This window comes from Camellia sinensis, chromosome 10 (assembly GCF_055761805.1).
Source record: "Camellia sinensis isolate YWXY chromosome 10, ASM5576180v1, whole genome shotgun sequence".
NCBI classification, from domain to species: domain Eukaryota; kingdom Viridiplantae; phylum Streptophyta; class Magnoliopsida; order Ericales; family Theaceae; genus Camellia; species Camellia sinensis.
In genome coordinates, this window is record NC_138970.1 from 42,777,251 (window position 1) to 42,803,748 (window position 26,498).

Consider the following 26,498-nt stretch of genomic DNA (forward strand, 5'->3'; position numbering starts at 1 on the left):
TAAAAATAGTAAATCCATATGTACCTGAGGGTAGGGTAAGAATTGGTGCAGTCACAAGTCGAGTCTTTAATTCTTGGAAAGCCAATTCTCTCTGATCGGTCCAATCAAATGATATCCCCTTTTGAGTCAATTTTGGAAAAATCTTTCCCAAATCTCCTGTAGTACCCGGGTAAACCCAAGAAACTCTAAACTTCAGTAACATTAGTCGGTCGAGGCCAATTCACCACTGCTTCAATCTTCTGTGGGTCAACTGAAATGCCATCCTTACTAATCACATGCCCCAAAAACATAACATTATCAAGCCAAAATTCACACTTTGTTAGTTTTGCATACAGTTTCTGTTCTCTTAAGGTCTGTAAAGCAATTCTCAAATGACATTCATGTTCTTCCTTACTCTTGGAATAAATCAAAATGTCATCTATAGAAACAACCACAAATTCATCGAGGAATGGTTTGAAAATTCTGTTCATAAGGTCCATAAATGCAGCAGGCACATTAGTAACTCCGAAAGGCATAACAAGAAATTCATAATGTCCGTTCCTCGTTCGAAAAGACAATCTTTTCAATGTCCTCAACTTTTACTTTCAGCTGGTGATATCCGAATCTAAGGTCAACTTTGGAGAAAACTTGAGCACCTTGCAATTGGTCAAGTAAATCATCAATACGAGGCAATGGGTACCTGTTTTTCACTGTCACCTTGTTCAATTCGCGGTAGTCAATACAAAGTCTTAGTGAGTCGTCTTTCTTTTTCACAAATAAAACTGGTGCAACCCACGGTGAAGTACAGGGCCTGATGAACTTCTTATCCAATAATTCTTACAGCTGAATTTTCAATTCTTTCAATTCAGTAGGTGCCATTCTGTACGGAGCTTTAGAAATTGGCTGTGTACCCGGTAACACTTCAATAGTGAACTCAGTCTCCCTATCAATCAAATCCCCAGGCAAGTCATCTGGAAAAACATCTGGGAATTCTCTGACTACAGGAATACTGTTCACATTAGCTTTAGTATCAGCAGGTACAGTCAATATGCAACATAAATACCCTTTACACCCCTTTTTAATTAATTTGAATGCTTTCATGGACGAAATCAGATATGGGGGAGGTACTACACCAACTCTGTTAAATACAAATTCAGGCAATCTAGGTGGACGAAAAACAACTTGTTTCGTTACACAGTCTATGGAAGCATGATATTTTGTAAACCAGTCCATTCCCAAAATTACATTGAAATGATCAATATTCAAAGGCAGTAAATCAACATACAGAAGTACATCTCCAATAACAATCTCACATGCAGGATACACATAAGCACAAGTCATGGATCCCCCAGCAGGTGAAGATAGAGCTAACAAATAGTTCATGGGTTCCAGTGGTCTATTTAATTTTCGTGAAAAAGCATGCGAGACAAACGAATATGTAGACCCCGAATCAACTAGAATATAAGCATTTTGAGCACAAATTGAGAGCATACCTGACACAACTATCTCGGTGTTCTGCACATCTCTCGGTGTGAGTGCAAACACCCGCCCTTGCCTTAAAGGCTCCTTTCTAGTAGCTTTGGGATTGGGTTTTGGTGTAACAATTGATGCTGCGGCACTAGCTGCAGCCTTACTATTGCCTTGAGACGTGGAAGGGCAATCTTTGACCATGTGACCCACCTCGCCACACCTGTAACATGCCCCATAAATTTTGTAGCAAACCCCCTTATGTCTTTTGCCACATTCAGAGCAGGGTGGTATGGAACTGTTTCCCTGACTAGAGCTGCTTGTTGACCCTGTGTTTTGCTTTTTATTCAATGAGTTATTTCTGTCTTTTTTGAAATTGAAGACTCGTCTCTTACCCCGCCATTCGGTCACCGGTGTCTTAGTCTGTTACAATGCAGTGACATTTGCCTCGGCCATAATTGCTCAGTCAAGGACATGCACATATTTGAGTAGTTTCAAAACATTGATTCAATCAAGTATCTCTACATTAAGCCCGCCTTCAAACTTTCTGGCCTTTTTATAATCAGTATCAACCATGTGTGGTGCATATCGGGCGAGTTCAGTGAACTTAGATTCATATTCTGCTAATGACATGGTGCCTTGCTTCAACTGTTCAAATTCAATTACCTTGCGGTCTTGGACACACTGGGGAAAGTATTTCTCATAAAAGGCTTCTTTAAACTGAGCCCAAGTCATAGCATTGTTTGTATCACGAATGAGCATCTACCACCATCTAGCCACTTCTTGTAAGGTAAAGGTAGCCAGTAATACTTTGTGTGCCTCCGAACAAGGAAACACTTCAAACAACTTTTAAGTTTCTAAAACCCATGCTTCGGCCTTTAATGGCTCAAGACCTCCTTGGAACATTGGTGGCTTCATTTTGTTGAACTTCTATGTCAAAGCAATTACATCATCATTGATATTCGGTTCTGGCTGTACTGGAGGAGGTGGGGGCTATTGGTTCTGTTACTGCCTTAGGGCCTTGGTCAACAGTTCAACCATTCTTTCCAACCTTGCCATTCTTACTTCAGATGATTCAGATTCATCGGCATTTCTTGCATTCTCCATTTCACTATATGCAATACGATAATAATAAACATAGGAAATTGCTTACTTGAGCACATTAGCACATTAGCACATTTATTCATATCATGGCCACACACACTTTCTTGTGCTCATGCAATGCCCTAATTACTTTTCTAGGACATCCTATAGCTCATTTGGACACGTGTGTGCGGTATAACTCGTGCTCTGATACCACTCTATCACGACCCAAACCCGCCCCTATGGGTTCAGCATTGTAACCGGCTAGTAATCTGTGATTACCAAAGGCCTGCTCAACGGTAATGACAATAGTACAGAGTAAGGGGTTGGCGGAAGCCAAACAGTAAATAAAAGATGTCCAATGAGCTGTGAGAATCTAAATGGAAAAAGACTTTTATGGACTAGTCCACATTCATAACCATAAACATATGTATATATCGGATACACATCACATACAGGTTAGGGATCCGATCCCTCTACCATAACTGTACAGTCAAAAGTCTTAAACATTCATTACAAAATAGAGACAAAAGGGTGAATCTGGAACACCCCAAAACAGCCTTGGCTTGAACGGACTCGGAACCTCGAAGTGAGGCACAGTAGTTGGCTTGACAAAACATGAACTTAACTTAACGCTTCTAGCTTCGGTCTGGTGCCAGGCCACCTACATAGATATATAAACTATGAGCTAAAACCCAGTGAATAACAAATGCGTAAAGGAGTCAAGAATGGATGTCCTTTCAGTAATTAAAACTGTCATTTGCATCAATAGATCAGTTATTTAGTAAGTGGCTCCTATTTCATGCCATATCAGTCGATTAGAAATCATAGTAGTCATACATGGTACAACCAATAGCAAAACAGTACAGTAGGTCTTAATAGACAGAACAGTCAGTTGATGGCCATCAAAACAGTAAACAGTAGTAGTTCCAAACATTGGAACCGACATAGATCTCTGTAACAATAGTGGTAACAGTATCAGTAACAGTAACAGTAACAATAACAATAATAGTAAGTTGCTATGGATGCCACGAGTACAGTTCATAAAATGGGACAAACATTCATCAGTAAGCAATGTCACTTCAGAAAGCAGTACAGTCGATCATTCAAAAAATAATTATAATTGAACATATCTTTACAACATTATTACTCATAGATTATTGGGTTATAGACAGGCTAATCAGTGTCCTCGGGTGCCAACCCTACACAGATGCAGAACGAACACACACTAATTATACACTCGGGATTAACAACTTAGCCCCTATTTGGCTTGGTGTGGTTCTGTAACATTATCCTCATTAAGATGCCTTAAACATGGCCTAGGAATGCCTAGGATGGAATGAGGATGCAAAAATGTACTTTAAAACACTTTTCAAAATTTGTTGAAAACAGGGGTCTCGCTCGAGCGTGGCTTTCTCCGCTCAAGCGAGCTTACCAAAACAGAGAGGTCGCTCGAGCATAGACTCCCTCGCTCGAGCGGTCTGTAAAAATGCAAAAAGTATTGGTTGCTGAAATTCTCCGCTCGATGCTCGCTCGAGCATGAGACACAGTTCCTCACTCGAGCATAGGTCTCGTCGCTCGAGCGTGCGTCTGCACACACAAAAACCTGAGAGCTTGTAATCTACACTCGAGCCATCATTCAGTCGCTCGAGCGAGAGTCTGAGAACAAAGGTGGTCGCTCGAGCGTGGAGGCCAAAATCTGGGTTTTCCAGATTTGCTTCCAAAGCTCAAACCAAGAATCAAACATGCCAAAACTCATCCTTTTGGGCCAATTTTCTGGAAAACACTTAGAAACTCAAAATACAACATGTTTTGAAGATCATTTTATAAAATCAAAGCCCAAAAGTATGTCAATTGAACAGAAATAAAACCCAAAATTCAAGAACATGATGTAAATATGCCATGCATGTGTTTATTTGAATTCAAAGCTTCCAACACATGATCAAATGAGCCATTCATGCCAAGAACATGATGAGTTCTTAGATTACAACTATAACCTAGACATGCATGGAAGAATTTCATGCAAAACAACTTCAAAACTCCATAATATGGACACGCATGTATGAATGGACTTTCAAATTAACACTTTAAGCTAATTCTTGACTCTAATCACCAATTTTTTTCCATGAACCAAGCAAGAAACAACTTAAATTCATAATTAAGGGAGTGGACTTCCTATCTTAAGTCTTGATTTCCAAGTATGGTAGCTCAAATGTGCAATTCTCCTTCAATTCCTCTAATTTTTCAAGCCAATCTCTAGATGAATTCAATTTCTCTTCCAATTCTCTCTCTCACGTTTTTGTCAAGAAGATGGATGAAAAGAGGTGTGCCAACATATATGAATCAAGACTAAAATAAATGGTCTTGTAAGGCCCACCAATGGCAAACATGTAATTAACCTAGATTCAATCAATTTAGCATTGTTTATTCAAATTTAATCATTCCAAATCAAATTTTAATTAAACCTACCATAAAATTCTATAAATCCTAATTAGCATATAACACTAATCAATTTCTGAATTGGTAGTCGATAAGGCTTTCAATATCATTCTATCTTGTGTTAGCTTAACTCCAGCATGTTTTTGGCTCTAATTTAGCATGCTTTAACTCTGTTTTGAGTGATCTTGGTCATATATGATTTGCCTTGCATTGCTATAGTGTAATTAGCTTCGCTAGCTTTGTGATTTAAGGCTTCTAGCATGCTTTGCTTCGGTTATTTGCATGCCACAGCATCATTTAACATGTAATTTCAGTACATATGTCACTCTCATACTCTTACATATTCCGCTCTTTCAATGCTTTTGGAAGTTGTGCTTTGTGTCTTGTTTGTGAGCCAACATGTGAACATGTTTTTCTTGCCTTTTGTGCCTAAGTTTTAGCATGTTTAGGCCACTGTTTTGGCATGGTGTAGCTCTATTTTGGGCTGGTTTGGTCATTTGAGCATTGTATTGCATGCCTCTAGTGTTGTGTCCTTCACTAGTTTCAATGTTCTTGGCTCTTAACATGTTGTACATGAGTTGTTTGCATGTTATAGTCTTATTTGTCATGCCATTTCAGCACTAAAAACATCTACAACCTCCCCCATTTCTTCATTTTTCAATTTGATTTGAGGGTTCTTTGGCCTTAAGGTTGTGTTTAATCATGAGTTAGAGTTTCTGCTCAAATGGCTTTAACCCTCTTTTGAGGGTTCCTCCTAGTCAAAGGCATAATCTCTCTCACATCCTAAATCACCATCTGGTTGACCCCTCTCACATTAGAGGACTTTCACATTGGACTTAACCGGTTAAGGGATTAATTGGTAAGCTAAAATGTGTAAACGAAATTGAGCCAAGTAAAACATGACTAACATAAGCATGTTGTTTGCATTACATGTGTTTGGATCGGACGTTAATCCAAACACAAGAAATGTGAGGCGTTTCATACTCATAGTGATGAAACGTGTCACATTTCTTGGTTGCCAACACCCTTGATCATGCATGATAAGGTGAAGGCTCTTTGAGTCTTATTTGTGCATTCACTATGCTTGTACAAGCTTGGTTCTTTGGCCATCATGCATTGAGACGCTTGGTTGGTGGCTTGAGAGCCAGGTGCCACACTCCTTTGAGCTTGAGACATGATAAGGAGGGTGGCAACACATACATTTACTTGCAAATACACTGCCATGCCTCTATTTGCTCTCTGTTGCAGTAAAATGAGGAATTTCAGGGAAACAGTGGCCGACCGGCCACATGTACTAGCCGACCGGCCACCAGTGTTGGCCGATGGCCACCATTTTTAGCCGATCAACCCTCAATATGTTCTCGAGATGAAACAGAGGCATTCTGGAAGTTGGCATAATTTTCAGAGGTCCAAAGATGTGCAAGCAGAGGCATTTAGAGGCAAGGTGGTGGATTTTCGGGGTGAAGCCAACCAAGCATGCATATCCCCCTTGCTTCCCAAGGTCGTTCATTTGAATTGCTTAGCTAAATAGTTCATTATCTTAGTCGTTTTGTAATTAATTAGTTAAGTGTTTAATTAATTAATTCGGTTTGTAATTAATTAGCTAAGTTAGTTAATTAGTTGGTTTGTAATAAGTAGCTTAGCTTTGTGTGGCTTAGCTTATTTATTCAGACCCTCCTTCGAGAGGGCACAATGTTGTAATAAGTGTGCGTGTGTGTATGCATGTCTTCCAACCCCGCGTCTTTCTCCCTTTTATTTACTCGCCTTCGTTGGTTAGATTAGGACACGTTTCAATTAGCATACCTTATGCTTGCATGTTGCATCATTCATTTGTATTGCATGCACCAGGCTGAGCGCATCATTCAAACTGCATTGTATTTCAATACCTATTCGAATACGTGTATTAAACTGTTGCATTCATATGCCATCTAAGATAGCCGAGCCTATTTGTTTGCATTATTATATGTGTTGCATTAGGCATTTTGTATAGTTAGGATCATGCATTGATTTCTATTAGCTTTTGTTTTGGCCTGGAGTACACTGTAAGTGTTTACGCTTTAGCATATTTGCTTAAATGATAAACTGCATGAATGCCTATAGATGAAGGCTTTATTGTTTGAATTGGGACAATTCCTCAAATGTGAGTTTTAAGCCCACTTTGCAAAGTGGCAAAATCATATTTTAAAGCCCACTTAAGGGTGGAAAATCCGCGCTTTAGCCTACTTGCGAGTAGCACTTTCAAACCATTTTCGAAAACAAACATGAGTTGTTTTGTTCCAATTCTCGCGATTTAGTCTATACTTGTATGTTGTGCGCTTCACGTAGTAATGTTAGCTAAATAATCAGAATAAGAACACATGAGGTTTATAAAACAACATATCACGATAGTAGAGGCCGATCTTTGATCGAGCCAGCGGGGGTGCTCATTTCAGGACCGTCCCCTCTCATACCCAAGTTCCCGAGCCAAGTCAACTTTGGTGATGACGGACACGTGGCCTTTGGCACGAGTCAGGGTTTCCTAAATTTTTCAAAATAAAATATTTAGGTGGCGACTCTGTAATCTGGCAAAGCAGTCCATTTTTGGCGTTTTTTGATTCAAAATCGATTTTCCAAAACAATTTGCCAGACTTGGACTCTTTGGTGTTTATCAGTCTCACATTGCACTTTGTGAGATTAGATTTAGAACCATGACAGGAGTCCGAATTGTAGTAGGAGACCTATCTGTGCCTCTCCGGAAGGGGGGCGCGCAAAGAAAATCGAGGCTACAGAACTCCATTCACCTCCTCTGCCTCAAATTCAAGTCTTTCTGTGTAAACAGATACTTCAGACTCTTATGATCCGAGAACACCTCGAACCTCTCACCATAAAGATAGTGTCTCCAAATCTTCACGAAAAAAATTGCAGCTACTAACTCTAGATCGTGAGTAGGGCAATTTTTCTCGTGTGTTTTCAACTGACGTGAGCCATAGGCTACTACTTTTCCCTCTTGCATCAACACGCAACCCAAACCCTCTCGTGAGGCATCACAATACACTGCATAACCCAAACCCCTCTTCGGAATAAAAAAGACTGGAGCGGTGGTAAGTCTAACTTTAAACTCTTGGAACGACTTTTCACAAGTCTCACTCCACACAAACTTGACCCCTTTCCGCGTCAATCTAGTCAAAGGCGAAACTAGCTTGGAGAAATCTTTCACAAGCCGACGATAATACCCGGCCAATCCCAGAAAACTACGGATCTCAAAGACATTCTTAGGTTGTGTCAAATCTTGCACTGCCTCTATCTTGGATGAATCTACAGTCACTGCTTCCCCGGATACCACGTGGCCTAAGAACTGAACCTCTCTTAGCTAGAACTCACATTTCCCAAACTTAGCATACAGTTTATGGGCTCTAAGCAACTCAAGCACCACTCGCAAGTGTTCCTCGTGCTCCTCCTCAGAAGGCAAATAAATCAGAATGTCGTCCACAAAGACGACTACGAAGCGATCTAAGAACTCTCGGAAAATCCGGTTCATCAAGTCCATGAACACAGCCGGTGCATTGGTAAGCCCAAAAGGCATTACCAGAAACTCATAGTGGCCATACCGCGTAAGGAATGACGTCTTCGAGATGTCCTCTCTGACCCTCAACTGATAGTAACCCGATCTCAAGTCTATCTTAGAGAAACAACGGGATCCTTTCAACTGGTCAAACAGATCATCTATACAAGGCATAGGGTACTTGTTCTTAACAGTAGCCCTATTCAATTTTCGGTAATCAATGCAAAGTCTCAAAGCCCCATCTTTCTTCTTAGCAAAGAGGGTTGGTGCTCCCCAAGGTGAAGTACTAGGGCAAATAAAACCCTTATCTAACAGTTCCTGGAGCTAAACCTTTAACTCACTCAACTCGGCTGGGGCAAAACGATACGGTGCCATAGAAATCGGTGTCGTGCCAAGTACTAAGTCAATAGACAACTCGATCTCTCGATAGGGTGGTAAACTAATAAGCTCCTCGGGGAAAGACGTTTGAGTACTCACAGACCACTCTTGGCAACTCAGTCCGAGTCTCATCATCCTCACTACTCATAAAGCTAGCGAGAGGCAACCAAGCTCACTCCGCCCTCACGGATCATACACCGGCGGTAAACTCTACCAACTTGATCCCCCAAGAAATGGAAACAGTCACCGCTCAAGGTACATACAATAACCCTCTAACGGTAGCAATCTATCACAGCCCGGTATGATGATAACCAGTCTATATCCAAAATCACATCAAACCCAAACATATCCATCAATACAAAAGAAAAGGGAAGCCGACGATCGGCGACCTCTATATCACAGCCCCGACACCCTTGTTTCAAAACCATCTCACCCCCAATAGGTGATAAAACACAAATAGCAGATGCTAACTGCGCCAACTCCAATCCCAAAACAGATGCAAATGTAGAAGATATAAAGGAATGGGATGTACCCGTATCAATTAACACATTAGCAACCGAGTTGCAAAACAGAAAGGTATCTCTCACAACAGATGGAGCCGGTACAAGACCTGGCGTTGTAACAACATACACGCACCCTGTAGGTCTCTGATCCGCTTGCTCACCTCTCAGAGCATAAGACTGCTGCACAGATTGAGCCGAAGAGGCTCCCTGATTGGCCCTCGAGGCCTGAACTGACTGAGCTGGCTGATAACTCTGTGTCTGCCTCGAACCAGATGCACTAGAGGTGCCACCCAACTGCCGGCAAAACCTATTCAAGTGTCCCACATGCCCACACTGATAACAAGTGAGTGACTAGCCTCTACCTTGACTCTGGCCCTGAGAACGGGCCGAAGATGATGCTGCTCGCTGCCCTTCTCCCCTCTACAGGCAAGTTAGAGACTTGTGGCCCAGCTGACCACATTTGTAACAGGTGATGTCTCCCTGACCGCCTCTCCCAGAACCCGAACTCGGTACTGGAAAGGTAGATCTCGAATGCACTCCTGGGACTGTTGAGGGTTAGAACCCCTCTGCCTCTTACTGTCCCCCTGGACATCCTGACTCCTCCTAGAGCTCCTCATCCTCTCATCTTCTGCATGCATAATGGTCTCACGATGGGCAGCAACCTCCACAAGGCGCCCATAATCTCTAATCATGGAACTGGCAACTCGAAACATGAGTCCAGTCCACAACCTCTTCTCAAACTCCAAACAGCGGCGTTCCTCAGTCGCCACTAACTCAGGTGGAAACCTAGATAGGCTAGTAAAGTGGCCTCAAACTCCGCCACTGGTGTATTCAACTGCTTAAGCTGAGAAAATTAATCCCTTAACTTTTCCCTCACTGTAGCCGGCAAATACTTGTCTTGGAAAGCTTCAACAAATGCCTCCCAAGTCCCTCCAATGCGTCCCCGCACATACTTCCACCACTGACCCGCGTCTCCCTTTAGCTGGAAGGACACCAAGGTCAATCTTAGACCTTCGTCTTCGATGCCAAGCATCTCAAACGTCTTCATCATCTGTTCAAGCCATTCATCAGCCTTTAGTGACTTTTTAGGATCTCCCAAAAACTCATCCGGATTCGACTGGAAGAACCCCCTCTTCAGAAAAGATGGCCCTGCTTCAACTACTTGGGCCTAGACTTAATTCTTAGCCTTGAGAATATCCATGGATTCCCACAATGCTTCGGCCATTTCACAGGCCAAGGCGCCCATGGCCTGCTGACCTAGTGGCTCAGCCATGTTGGCCTGACCAACTCCCTCTTCATGCGCCGGAATTTCATCCGGTATAGGCATCTCCTACCTTCTAGACCTACCACGCCTACCACCACGACCTCGTCCTGACATCCTAATCAAGGTAACAAAAATGATTAGCACATTCACAAATGTGCCGAAGCTATTTCACTCATGTCCTAATACGATGAACAACTATAATTCACTCCACATAAACACATAATCACATAAGCACTTACAAATTTCATTTCCGGATCATGACCGTTCTGTGGCGTTGCTAGAGTTTCAATTAGAAACGGCAGTGATCAAGTGCCTTTCCAACAGGACTCCCAGAAACCCACAGACCCGATCAATATCCTAGAAACTAAATCTCATACCCATATAGTCACATAAAACATGTTATCACATAAACACATAACATTACACTCAAGTCTCTAATAAGCGAGACAAACCCATTGTGGTACTAACCACTTCCCACGTACCCAAAGTATTCAAACCCGGTACACTCTGATACCAAATTGTAACACCCTCAAAATAAGACATATGACAATCATACATAAGTCCATAATCATAAAAGAAATATCATACTTTCATACATTAGAGTCTTCTTACAAATGATCGTACATGTTATCAACAATATAAATGCCCTACGGGCTTATATCTTTCCAAGAAATGATTTGGTATAACAAAAGAAGAGTTCTAACTCTTTACATATAAAGCCCTCGGCTTGAATTTACATGTAATCATCTAAACAAAATAACAAAATGGAGCCTTCAACTCCTAGACCTCCCAAGCTAAGACCTTGGAGATGGTATATCACCTGTACCTGAAAATGGTGTCCCAAGTAGGGTGAGTCAAAGCACAGTAGAGATATGCTAACCAAATATGAGAAATAACTAAAACATTAGCATTCGATAAATGGCTAACACTTTTAAACCATCATACATTTTTGCATAGCCCAACAACATTTACATCCATATTTCAATCTACTTCCATTTATTTATCCAAATCAATTCATAAACATGGTTCATCATTTATCCAAACAATTCAAAATGAGACTACAACTCATAGTATCAACACTTCAATCATCAATGTCATTCAAACGTACATAAGATTTCAGGACTTTCACCCTGGATACTCCGGCCAACTTAATTATCAATGGAGTCCATCCCCTGTCTCCTCCTAGACAATGGAGTACATCCCCTATCTCCTCCCAAATAATGGAGTACATCCACTATCTCCTCCCAAACAATATACATATATAATGTATTTAAACACGTTGTCATATACAATGACCTATTTAATCACATATTTAATGTGTTAATCCAACCGTTATATTCAATGACATAATCCAATTGATTAGTTTCAATTTACCTAATCATCATGCAATTCTACAACAATCATGGCTATCCTCCACCGATAGCCCAAAACATTTACTTCTAAATAGGTAGATAAATTTATCAAATAGATAAATTATTACATTTCCCATAGGTGAGTGATTCATCAACCCAACTACACCATTTAATCACAATTTCATCCAATTTCACAATTTCCAAATCAATTTCATATTTCCACAATTTACTTCATTATTTCAACAAGTAATTCAATTAATCCCATTTAACGTATTTTTTCCTTGTCTTCAAAATTTGCACCCAAGGCCAAATGTCAACTATTATACACAATAACCCCATTTTTAAGACCTCTCATACATATATGAAGCCCAAATAGGGGAAACCCCTCTTTTAATATTTCAAATCAAACCCTAACTTTCTCAAATTTCCCATATACTACCATCTATACAAAATGACCAAAATTTATGTCAAAACTCATAACAAGGAGTAGTTTATCCCTACATTAAATGGAGAAGCTCAAAGGAGAAGGAGAAGGAAACCCAAGACGCTCCAAATCCACACTTTTTTAGATCAAAGTGAAGCCCACGCAATGCTCTAGCTTTCTTACAAAGAGACTAGGGTGGAGAGACCCAAGAACAAGGTGTATTTGTAGAGAGAGATAGAGAGAGAGAGAGAGAGAGAGAGTTTAGAGATAGAGGCAGTCGGATTTAGGGTTTGGAATGAAAAGAAGATGAAAAAGTGATGTTAAAACCCGTTACTGTGAACTGATGTATACGAGACTCGCTCAACGGATGGACTTGTCGCTCGAGCGACCAGATACAACAATTACCTCGCTCGAGCGCAAGAAGCGTCGCTCGAGTGAACAATGCGAAGCTTCAGGTCTGCCACTCACGCAGACGCACGCTCAAGCGCAAGAGTTCTCACTCGAGCAAAGGAACACAAAACACAAGGCTCGCTCAAGCACAAGAAAGCTCGCTTGAGCAAAGAATACCAACCCTCAGGTCTTCATAGAGACGCAAACGCACGCTCGAGCGCAAGAGTGCTCGCTCGAGTGAAAAGACAAACCAAACAACGCTCGAGCGCAAGAACCTTCGCTCGAGCGAAGAAGCAAATACCCAAGGCTCGCTCGAGCTCAAAAAGCATCGCTCGAGCAAAAAGGCAAAAACCTGGACAGCAACCATTTGTTTCAACTCACAACCAACCTGTTCCAAACTCGCCCAACACATCCCAAAACTCAAATACAAGGAATTAAAGGATGGAAACAAGATATAGACAACAACACACAACTATAAAACCCAAGTCCATAGACAATGAAAGTCAGGGAAAAACCTGGATCGCTATATGCTCCATCCTCAATTCTTCAATTTTTTAGTATACTTTTTACAAACGTAACATTCTAATGTAATATACTAAAAAATTCCTTAGTGTCACTTTCTTAAACGTAACAACGTAACATTACAAAAAAAACTCCTTAGTGTATTTCCAAACGTAACACTTCAATCAATATAATATATAAAAAAGCCTTAGTGTATTTTTCTCAAACGTAGCGCTCCAAACATAATACTCCAAAAATACTTCTTAGTAACACTTTAATCAATATAACACACAAAAACTCGTTAGTATACTTTTTCCAGATGTAACACTACAATGTAACATACTAAAAAACTTCTTAGTGTACTTTTCTCAACGTAATATTTAAAAAAAAAAAACTCCTCAGTGTATTTTTTTCTAAGTGTAACATTCTAATCAACATAACACACAAAAAATTTTTAGTGTTCTCTTTCCAAATGTAGCATTCTAATGTAACACTCTAATGTAATACCAGAAAATTACACCAACAGAAATGTAGATTTCAACACTCAACAACCAACACTTCAACCACCAATCCCGCCAAAAAGAATCTTCCATACCTCACATTTCCATTCACATCCTAAAAAGAATCAGAAAATTGAAAAAATAAATCACAAAAGAAAATTCAGTTAAACTCAAATAGCACCAAATCAAATAAATATAACTTTTCAAAACAAAAAAGAATAATTAGTTCATAAGAAAACTCTTAAAACTAAATAGATCAATATTCCCCCATATGGAATTTATGGATAATTTTTCCTTATAAAATCACATTAAATCCTACAGAAATTGTTATAAAATAAATGGGGAGTCACTCAACAAGTGAAAAAAAATTACACGAAGTATATGGGGTGCAACTCAAAATAACAAGATGAATTAGGGGGGCAAGCTGCCGCAGTGGTAAGGGCGTACACGTGACTGTGTGGGTAAGGCGCACGGTCATGGGTTCGATTCCCCACTGGGTGAGTGCTTCCAGCAGTTTGAAAGGGGTGCACGGCTTCCCCCAGGCTACTTACCCCGCAGGATTAGTCCTGGCTTCCCGAAAAACTAGAGGGTTGGGGATACCTGCGTTATCAAAAAAAAAAAAAAAAAATAACAAGATGAATTGCATCCACTGTGTTTGTGTAATTTTTTTTTTGTTTGTTTGTTTGTTTGTCAATTAAGTTGTGTTTAGTTTACAAATTTAGAAAGTGATTTGAAAAATGAAAGAAAAAAATTATATAAAATTAAGTGATATATAAATATATTTTATCATTTTTATTTTTTTTTTCTTTTCTAAATTTATCCCTAAATTCTTAAATCAAACACAACCTTAAGTGATTCTCCCTAAAATAAATTTAGGAAAAAGGTTGAGACCCCATGTTGAAAAACACCCACCACCCCCAATGTATTGTGATTAGTTAATCTTTTTTTTTTTTTTTTTTGTATCTCTGGCTGACATGTGTATGTGAGAATTATGAGAGTCAAAAAAAAAAAAAAAAAAAAAAAATTGTATCATTTCTGATAAATCTATTAAACTCGGATCATGTAATCATTAAAGTATTCCAGTTCAACCTACCCAGGGCAGACTTTTTAACAATAATTATGTACTCACCTTACATGCCAAAATGATTTTTTTGTTTTTCTACGAGGAAAAAAAAAAAAAAAAAAAATTCACCCTTAGCCATAAAGTGAACTCTCTTGGATAATTGCATCAGTCAACTTTAACGAAATGACAAAACCTTGATTGTTAGATGAAAATAAAACCTTTTATATTTTTTTTAACCAAAACAAATATTGAATAACTACTAATATATTTTAAGATAAATTATCAATAGCTCCTAATAGTTAGATTTAATCTCATCAAATCCCATTAAAAATAAATCATAATAAAATAGTTGCTAAAAATAATTTTTTATAATGATTTTTGACATATGTTGTTAAAAATTGACAATTAGTAACTTTTTTTTTTGTCACGATTTTTATAAATTATCGCTAAACTTTCAATTCGTGACATTTTTCTAGGATAAATTTTTCAAACTGTTATTGAAAGTTAAAAATTAGTATTTTTTAGTAATGATTTTTTTTAAAACTATCACTAAAACTTACAATTAGTGACATTTTTTTATAACAAAATTTTCAAATTGTCGTTGAAATTTAACAATTAGAGACATATTTTAATAATGTTTGATGAAAAGCATCATTATTTTTTTTTTTTTTGATCAGCAAAATTGAAGCATTATAGAAGGAAAAAAAAATACATGCAAAACTTACATCAACAAAGCAGGAAAATGCACTGAGCATCATAGCTGACCTTAACAATCCCAACTAGGTTGGCACCGCAAAAAAAGCATAATCATTTGCTAGCACTTGACCCAAGATTAGTGAGAAACTAACCAAGAAAAACGTCATTAATTCTCACAAGACCTATAGGATAATGGCCCCGTTTGGTAGAGCTGTGGGAAAGTGATTATAGCTTATAGTTTAACAGCTTATAGCTTATAACTGTGAACATAAGCTGATTTTTTACTTATAAATTAAGTTTCTTCTCCCCCACTCAAAGAATAAGTTGACTTTTGACTTACAAAAAGCTATAAGCTGTATTGTTAAGCTGAACCAAACACATCAAAATAGCTTAAATTAAGTTAAAAACTGAAATAAACTGGAAATAAGCCCTACCAAACAGGGCCAATAAGTCCACCCACTAAGACCTACACGTAAGTCCTCCTATGTTTTAATAATAGGATTTAATTTCCATCAAATCTTATTGAAAATAAGTCCTAATAAAATCATCTTTAAAATAATTTTTTTATGACAATTTCTTGCATAAGTCGCTAAATATTGAAAATTAATAATTTTTTTCTAACAATTTTTATAAATTGTCATTAAAACTAACAATTAGTAACGTTTTTCTGTGATAAATTTTTTAAACTGTTACAGAAAGTGAAAATTAATGACGTTCCCTTGTGACAAATCTTTTAAGCTATGATGAATTAGTGACATTATTTTGTGATGAATTTTTCAAGCTGAAAGTTTAAACTGTCACTAAAATTCATAATTAGTGACATTTTCTGTAAAAAAAAAAATTTCAAATTATCGCTAAAAATTAACAAATAGTGAAATTATTTAATAGTGTTTGATGAAATATCTCATTAATTCTGACAAGACTTTGTTGGGATGCTATATAAGTGCATTTTTTGACTTATGGCTAAAAAAGTAGAGAAAAAATTTATGTAATAAAATATTATAGATGCACAGTACAGTGACCAAATTGTTGAATTTTAGGGTGTGCATGAATTTTGTTTTTATTTTAATAGGAATTTGTGGCTTGGGATGTGCCATGTCTTGTCATTTTGCTAAATGTATGTGCAAAGTACGCTGACTGAACTTGTCAGATATAAAAAAAAATAAAAAATAGCTTCCCCACATGCTTATAGTATGGATTCTTTTAATTTTTTAAATAATTTTTTAACTTTTGTAGTAGATCTCAGACAAGCACTTATTAGATAATAAATCCCTTAATAGGACTTATACGTAAGTTCAAAAAAAAAAATATTTTTATTTTCATTTTAAAAAATGAAAAGATAAACTTTTGATGTGCGGAAATTATGTCATACCGGTTTTTATTTCATGATGCTAGAGCTAGTGGTGGATCTAGGCGGTTCTCTCCTTTATTTTTTTTGTAAATTACATCATTATATTATTAATTTTAGAAAACATTTCCTTGTGGTCTCAAAATTTTAATTGAAAAATTCAGCCAAAACCTTTCTATTGAACCCTCATTTAGTAAAAATAACAGTCTAATTTATTTTTTTTCATAAACTCTCTAACGAAAATGCGCATAATTGAGAAAAGGCAAAATACAATATCATTAAGTAAAATATTTTTTTTTCCTTGGACAATATTGCCAAAATAACATGTTTCTGTGAACACATATTACTATCAAATAGAGTAACATTTTAATGTTTACATCAATTTTGATGATAATATTTTTTTTATTTAAGAATTTCATAGTTAATATAGATCTTATTTGATAGATCTTGATAAGAGGATTTTAGAAATACTAATTTTATTAAAAACTGACATTTAGAGCAAAAGTTATATTACTTTAAAGTTTAATATTTTAGTAATAGTGGCATATGTTGGATTTTCAAGAAAAATATTTTGTACGTATCCTTAATGTATTAAATTTTTATTATAAAGGGATTTTGATCAAATCCACTATTTTAATTTTATCAATTTTGTTGTCACTTTCATTTGCAAGGGTGCTAAGTGTAATTCACCCAATCTCTCAACGTGCAGAGATACGATACTTATGTTAAATCTAGGTTTTAGGGTTCGGTGAATCTAGTTATCGATTCACCCAAAAAAAATCTAGTAATCAAATCTCTTCTCCCTTTGACAAATGTGGGACTTTGGAAGGACATTTGAAAATGTTAAACCCCGACTTCGAGCATCCGAGGTCAGTTTAATCAACTCTTCTTCTTCATTTTACACACTTTTTCATTCCAATCGAGCATTAGAGGTCAGTTTAATCAACTCTTCTTCTTCTTCTTTTTACACACTTTTTCATTCTACAAGACTTTGTGGGATGCGCTATATAAGGGCATTTTTTGAATTTTGGCTTAAAAAGTAGAGAAAAAAAGATATATGTTTGGGATAACTTTTTGACTTTTTATAAAAAATTGTGTAATAAAATATTATAGATGCACAATACACTGACCAAATTGTAGACTTTCGGGATGTGCATGAATTTTTTTATTTTTATTTCAATGGGTATTCGTGGCTTGGGATGTGACATGTCTTCTCATTTTGCTAAATGTATGTGCAAAGTACACTGACTGAACCTGTCAAATATAAAAAGTAAAAAACATTATGACGAAAATCCAAGGTGCTAAGTGTAATTAACCCAATCTCTCAACGTGTAGAGATACGATACTTATGTTAAATCTAGGTTCTATTGAACCATTATTTAGTAAAGATAACAGTCCAATTTATTTTGTTTCATAAACTCTCTAAGGAAGATGCGCATAATTGAGTAAAGACAAAATACAATATCATTAAGTAAAATATCTTCTTTTTTTTCCTTGGACAATATTGCCATAATAACATGTTTCTATGAACACATATTACTGTCAAATAAAGTAACGTTTTTGTCACGCCCTCAAAAGAAATAATGTAAATCAACCATTCATAAGATCCACAGACATAATAGAAATATTATATTTTCATTCATCAAAGTCTTCTTTACAAAAGATATCACATGCATTACATTTTCATAAATGTTTATCTTTGAACTATAGCATTTGATTCTAACTGATAACAACAAAATAAATGCCCTACGGGCTTACATCTTTCCAAGACATAACTTGGTTACAACAAAAGTGAGAGTTATAAGTTCTTTACAGTTAATACCCTCGGCTCAGAGGAAAACATATAAACACAAAGCAAAATAACAAAAGTAGAGCATCCAGTCCCTAAGCCTCCCAAGCTATGTCCTTGGGGGCGGCATGTCACCTATACCTGAAAATGGTTTCCCGAGTAAGCTGAGCCAAAGCCCAGTAGAGATATGCTAAACAATATATGCGAATTGACTAAGATATCAACATCAGATAAATGTTCGATACTTGTAAACCAACTTACACCGCTTTCCATAACCAGTCAATATCGACATCTATATTTCAATCAATTTCTATTCATTTATCCAAATCAATTCATTGATATAGTTCATTGTAATTTAAACAATTCGAAACGAGACTACAACTCATTTATCAACACTTCATTAACAACCATTATTCAACACTTCCATTTTCTTGCCATTTTACGGAATCACATCCGAGGGAACCGGCACCCAAATACATATAAGATTTCGGCACTTTTACCCTGGACACTCCGGCCAACTTAATTATCAATGGAGTCCATCCCTTATCGCCTCTCAAATAATGGAGTACATCCGCTATCTCCTCCAAAACAATGGAGTACATACCATTTATAAATCATTCCAATTTCATATTTCTCGAATCAATTTCATTATTCATTCAAAATAATTATTCAACCCAAGCTATGGAAAATTTCCCCTATTCCAAAATACAAATCAATATGTCTAATTTTCTCCATTTCAACATTAGAGAGCATCATACACAAACCCCATGGTTATTTTGTAAATCAACATGAAAACCCCTCTTTTAGTTTGGAACCCCAAACCTTAACTTTACTCAAAACACTCCTAAATCCCTCCATGTATTCAAAATGACAAATACCTAGGTTAAACAAAATAACAAGGTGTAGAATATCCCTACCTCAAAGCTAGGAGACCAAAGGAGATGATGAAGATCTTCAAGAATGCCCCAAATTCGATTTTGCTCGGATCAAAGAAAAGCCCTTGAGATGCTCCAACACTTTAACAAGGGGACTAGGGTTGAAAGATACTTAGATCTAGGGTTATTTGTAGAGAGAGAGAGAGGGTGCCGATCTAGGGTTTTGAGTGAAAGAGATACCAAAAAGTGATGCAGAAAAGCTCCGCTGCGAACTGATATACGCAGTTCTCGCTCGAGCGACCAGACACAACGGTGACCTCGCTCGAGCGCAAGAAGCGTCGCTCAAGCGTAGAATGGAAAGCTTCAAGTCTGCCATAGACACAGACGCATGCTCGAGCGCATGAAGTCTCGCTCGAGCCGGGAAACAATTCCACAAGGCTCGCTCGAACACAAGAAGCCTCGCTCGAGTGACGAACATGCATCTTTCCAAAAAAGTTGCGTCTGGGAAAGAAACTTGGAGACCCGCAATTCTCGCTTGAGCGCAAGAAACCTCACTTGAGCAAAGAGGCAAGTTACACAAGGCTCGCTCGAGCACAAGAAGCTTTACTCTAGCGAAGAGGCCAAAATTTGGACAACAACCATTTGAACCAACTAACAACCAACATGTTCCAAACTCGCCCAACAAGTCCCAAAACTCAAATTCAAAGAATTAAAGGAAGGAAACAAGACGTAGACAACAACATACTATCACAAAACCTGAGTCTGGAACATAATAAAGGTTGGGGTAAAACCGAGATCGCTATAACCTCCCCCCCTTAAAGAATTTTATCCCCGAAATTTTAGCACAAGTTTCGAAACCGTGATTATCCAATTTTCAAAATGATCATAATTCAAATCTCTTCATCATAACCTGCTATGGACGTGCTCCTGGGATCTCCCCGACATTCGCACTCGCGATGAGGCGGCGTGAATCTCGCTTTGTTCTTTGACCTATTACAGTTCGGACTCAAATGTCACGGTTCTGAATCTAATCTTACAATGTGCGATGTAAGACCGATAAACCACCAAAGAGTCCAAATCTGACAAATCGTTTTGGAAAACTGATTTTTAATAAAGAAGTGCCAAATATGGATTGCTTTACCAGATACAGAGTCGCCACCTAAACATTTTATTTTGGGGGAATTTAGGAAACCCTGACTCGTGCTTAAGGCCACGTGTCCGTCATCACCAACGTTGTCTCGGCTTGGGAACTTGGGTACGAGAGGGAAAGGTCATGCAATGAGCACCCCCACTCGCCCGATCAAAGATCAGCCTGTAGTAAGCATGATATTTTGTTTTTGAAAACACATGTGCTCTTATTCTGGTTATTAACCTAGAATTACTATGTGATACGCACAACACACAAGTATAGACAGGATCGCCTAAGTTGGAACAAAGCATCGCATATCCGTTTGTTTGAAAATGGTTTGAAGTTTGCTACTCGCAAGTAGGCTAAATTGAAGATTTTGATGAATTGTTGCAATTCAAGTAATCCAACCTTCACCCACAAGCATTCAGGTAGTTAAACACTTAAGCAGTTAGCCTTATGGCGAGCATGCTATCATGGCAAACATACGCATCTCATGTAGGGATGCTAAAGCGTAAACACTCACAGTGTACTCCAAGCCAAACAGAGAACTAGTTAGAAATCATGCATGACCCTAGTTCATGTTAAGATGGCTAATGCAACACATGCAAAATGCAACTAAAATAGGCTCGGCTACTCTAAGATGTCATGTGAAATGCAACTTGATAACATGCTATTGAACACGTATTCAACTAAATGTATTGAAATACAATGCAGTTAGTATGATGCGCCGAGCCCGGTGCATGCAATACAGATGAATGGATGCACGCACGTGAAGCATAAGTATGCTAATCAAAATATGCCCTAAAACTAACCATCGTAAGCGGTTAAGTAAAAGGGAGAAAGAAATGGGGGTTGGAAGACATGCATCACACACACGCACACTTATTACAACAATTGGCCCTCTCGAGGGAGAGTCCGAATAAGAAGCTAACTAGCTAATCTAAGCTAATTAAACTAATTATTACAAAATAAATTAATTAACTAATCCTAGTTAACTAATTATTACAAAACAACTTGAAATAGCTAAACGCATTAACTATTAAAGTTACAAACCGAAGCATAAACTAGCTATCTAAGCATGGCAGCTAAGGAAAGCAATAAAAGCAGGAGGTTCTCAGAAGGGGGAAGACTGGATGCATGCTGTAGACACCCCATTTTTGACCGATCTTCAGACTTAGACGTCACCAGTTGAGCACTTGGTGATATTGCATAATGTGCTCGTTCAGAAGTTTCAGAATCTTGGCTGCGAGCCCTGCCTCCGGGCTTCCGAACCCTGTTCTGCGCCTTGCCTCGGTTTGCGAACCAGACTCGGTTTTCTCTGTTTCTTTTCCTGAGGGGAGGGAGAGGTCCAGTAGACCATCTCTCAGCGGCCGTGGGCTACATTTTGTGGCCGCAGGCCATTTTGCCCATTTCAGAGTCCGGTTTCCGGTTTTTCGAGACCGTTGGCCGTGTGCCTCGGTTCGGGACCGCCTAACCATCTCCGTTTGTTCTGATTTTTGGCATACTTCCTTTCTACTCCCTTTTGAGGGACACTGGGGTCTAAGAAACCCACTTCGTGGCCGAATGCCACTTTCGGTGCTTAACAACCCATTTTTGGGACCTCGAACTGCGTGTTTTGGTCCCCGAGCATTCGTTTTGCGTCGGTTTTTGTTCATTTTTGGCGGGTGCCACTGTTTTATCACCGGGAAGGCCGTAGAAGGGTGGGAGGCCAGCAATTGTTTCAACAACCAATTTTTGCTCCTCCGGCGCCCTCCGACGCCCGTTTTTCTCACTTCCGAGCTGATGTTGAACAACCTGGCCCCTTTTTCTTGAACTTTGAACCACATATTTATGATGTACACACATGGGAGGATCCTAAAAGTTGGTGGTCGGCCACTAATGTTGCTTGACCCTTTTGAACCCCTCCTTCCGAGCCAATGTTGAACACCTTGGAGCCATTTTCTTCAACCCCAAACCACATATTTGTGATGTACACACATGGGAGGACCCTAAAAGTTTATGGCCGGCCATTAATTCCATTTGAACCTTTTGAACCCCTCCTCAAAATGGCTTGTTCTCTCTCCTGTTTTAGAGTTTCCAAATTTGAACCACAGGGCTGTGAAGAGGAGACCTGGGAGGCCACCTTTTTGTGGTGGCCGGCCACTAAAGCAAGTTGACCCTTTTGACCCCTAGCCGGCTGGCTAGGGGAGGTGGCCGGCCGGCCACCTGAAAGTCCAAAAGGTGGCCAGCCATGTTCCTTGTGCCTGGTACTTTACAGCTGTATAGTTGTTTCCCCCAGAAAAGATCTCAATCCGGGGGATATTTTGTGGGGGAAAGCCTTGGTCCTTTTCCCCCACCCTTTCCTTCCATGCTCCCCCTCTTTTTTGTCCATATAACCAGCTGCAAGCATTGGTTTAGGGGGTTAGAAAAAATCACCTTCAAGGTTGCATACAAAATCTTCCTCCATCTCTCTCATTTCCTTGAAAAACTCCAAGTCCAACACCACCATTTCTTCTACACCACCAACCCCAACCCTTCCGTCCTCCATTCCAGAAGTTTGAAGGTGTTCTCCAAGGCCTAAGGGTGCTGCAAACTCAAGCCAAGAAGCATCCAAGACTTGTCTTCAAAGGTAAGTCCTATTTCCCCTCTTTTGAGCTTAATTTTGCAACATTTCTTAGCCATACATGCTTATTGTTTTGAGCTCCGGCCCTAACTGAAAGTGGCCTTCTTTTGAGCTCTTTTTCACTTTTTCTTAAGGGCTCAACCCTGTTTGAGCCCCCCCCATATTGCACATGCTTCAATATCCCTCCTTGGTCCCCTTTTCTTGCAAGCTTTGGCAGCCTATTATGCTTCGGTTTTTGGTCATTTTACAGAACTAAAAATAGTCTTATTTTGGCCCATTCTTCGTGTTTCATTAAGGGTCTTTGGCTGTTTGATGAATATTTTGTATACTTTGTGTTATAGCCACTTTTGAGCCTCATTTTGCATTGCATTTCTAGAATATTTGTATACTGTTTTGGGGTTTTTTACAGTTATGTAAATATGCATATTTTTGGTCCCTCTTCAAGGTTGTAGAAGGGAATTTTTCAGTTTGGGCTTTGCATATACCACTTGCCTCTTTGGCCACCTTTTGGACCTTTTTCTTTCATAAGAGCTTAGCTATATCTATGTTTGTTTTTAGGTTTTTTATAGTTCTGTAAAGTGGCTTATTTTTGGCCCCTCTTCAATGTTGTTGAAGGGCCCTAACCTATTTGGAGTTAGCAGCTGTGAGTTGCTTCATAATCTCATGTTTAGGGCCATTTTTGCATGCCATTGTTGCCCTATCTTTGCTTGCTGTTTGGCCATGATTTGTACTGTAAAAATGCTTATTTTGAGGCTGCCTTGCTTCTATCTTTTTATCTCGTGTACCAATTATGCATGCTTTGTATAGCTGTAGTTCATTCTATGCGCCTAATTTGCATTTCGGGAGAGATTCCATGCATCGGGTGTGTTTTCGCCTCATTTCGGGGCTGTTTTCCCCCACATTTCATTGCTAAAATTCCTTTAGCATGTTCGCATATCATTTCCCATGCCATTGCATTGCATATACCATTGCCTCGGTTTGCGTGCCCGTGTGCACGCATTTCGAGGCACTTCATTTTCATCTATCGGCCTCTTATGTGAGTATGGCTGAGGCTCTCTCATGTTAGTATAAGTCCATGTTGCATTCTATATGCCATTTTTGCCATTGCATTGCATATACCATTGCTTCGGTTTGCGTGCCCGTGTGCACGCATTTCGAGGCACTTCATTTTCATCTATCGGCCTCTTATGTGAGTATGGCTGAGGCTCTCTCATGTTAGTATAAGTCCATGTTGCATTCTATATGCCATTTTTGCCATTGCATTGCATATACCATTGCTTCGGTTTGCATGCCCGTGTGCACACATTTCGAGGCACTTCATTTTCTTCTATCGGCCTCTTATGAGAGTATGGCTGAGGCTCTCTCATGTTAGTATAAGTCCATGTTGCATTCTATATGCCATTTTTGCCATATTGCATTGCATATGCCATGGCCTCGGTTTGCGTGCCCGTGTGCACGCACTTCGAGGCACTTCATTTTCATCCATCGGCCTCTTATGTGAGTGTGGCTGAGGCTCTCTCATATTAGTGTAAGCCCATATCATATTTCCATGTCATTTGCATCGCGTATGTCATTTCCTCGATTTGCGGGCCTGTGTGCACGTATTTCGAGGCATCTCATTTTCACAGCATAGTACATACTAGGTTGTATCTTAGATCGCATTCATGCATTTTCTCGGTTTGCGTGCCCGTGTGCACGCATTTCGAGGCATGTCATTCCATAGCATTGTGTATGTCTGGATTGTATCTTAGTTGCATTTCATGCATATCATGCATATTGCATCGTGTTCGGGATAGGAGTTAGCCCGGGCACGGGAAACGAGGTATGTTCCGCACTCCGAGTGACGGAACGTATCTCAATTCCCCAGTCACCGACACTCCAGGTCATCCATGATGGAGTTAGGTCTTGTTGTGTTTTCATGTGCATTCATTCTATATTGAGTTGTGCAATTCGACTCCTCGGCCATCATGCCTCAGTATGCGTGATTGGTGGCACGAGGATCATCGAGGCATGCATATATCTATGAAAATACATTGCTATGCCCCTTTCCTGCTCTCTGTTGCAGTAAAATGAAGAATCAGGAACTTTTCAGAGTCTGGCACGCTTTCCAAGAATAACTGCTAAACAGAGGCTAATTGGGGCATCTCGGTGGATTTCCGCGCAAAGCAGCCTAACATACATCATTCATCAGAAGCGAGGCAGTCCCTGGCTTGCACGCCAATTTTACAGCTTTCTTAGTTAATTTGATTAATTAATTAGGAATTTGTATATTATTTGGACTGTAATATTTGGACTGTAATATTCTTTTATTCGGGACTGTATTATTTATTCGGACCCTCTGCGCGAGGGCACAACTGTAATAAGTGTGCGTGTGTGTGTTGTATGTCTTCCAACCCCACGTCTTTCTCCCTTTTATTTATCCGCTTATGATGCTTAGATTAGGGCATATTTCAATTAGCATACAGTATGACAGCATGTTTGCATCATTCATCTATTTTGCATGCACCGGGCTCGGCGCATCATACTAACTGCATTGTACTTTCTATTCCAAATTGAATACATAATAGTTGTAGCATTTCATATGACATCTTAGAATAGCCGAGCCTACTATAGTTGCATTTTGCATGTGTTGCATTAGGCATTTCTGTATACTTAGGATCATGCATGATTTCTAATGTATATTCTGTTTTGGCTTGGAGTATCCGGTGAGTTTTATGTTTTAGCATCCTTGCATGCGTGTGAGTGACTGCCATGAATAGCATGCTTACCATGAGGCTAAATGCTTATGTGATATATCTGCCTGAGTGCCTGTGGGTGAAGGTTGGGTTATTTGAATTGGAATAATTTATCAAATGTGTGTTTTAAGCCCACTAGATAGTGGCAAAATCATGTTTTCTAAGCCCACCCGAGGGTGGCAAAATCCACGTCTTAGCCTACCTGCGGGTAGCACCATCAAACCATTTTCAAACAAACAAACATGAAATGTTTTGTTCCAATTCAGGCGATCCAGTCTATACTTATATGTTGTGTGCATCACATAGTAACCTAGGCTAATAACCGGAATAAGAACACACAAAGTTTTCAAAAATAGATATCACGGTTAGTAGAGGCCGATCTTTGATCGGGCGAGCGGGGGTGCTCACGAAGTGACCTTCCCCAATCGTACCCAAGTTCC

At 39.0% G+C, this 26,498-nt stretch overlaps 1 protein-coding gene across 1 annotated transcript in view; it reads right to left on the bottom strand.

Moving 5' to 3' along the window:
- Nucleotides 1–525: 525 nt before the first annotated feature.
- Nucleotides 526–26,498, bottom strand: part of LOC145800322 (uncharacterized) — a 49,876-nt gene continuing 23,903 nt past the window's right edge. Inside the window, exons 2-4 of the mRNA XM_082889978.1 lie at nucleotides 1,473–1,669; nucleotides 1,265–1,346; nucleotides 526–790 (exon numbers count right to left, since the gene is read on the bottom strand). Of these exons, the coding sequence (XP_082746104.1) occupies nucleotides 526–790; nucleotides 1,265–1,346; nucleotides 1,473–1,669 (544 nt within the window). The remainder of the gene's footprint in view (nucleotides 791–1,264; nucleotides 1,347–1,472; nucleotides 1,670–26,498) is intronic.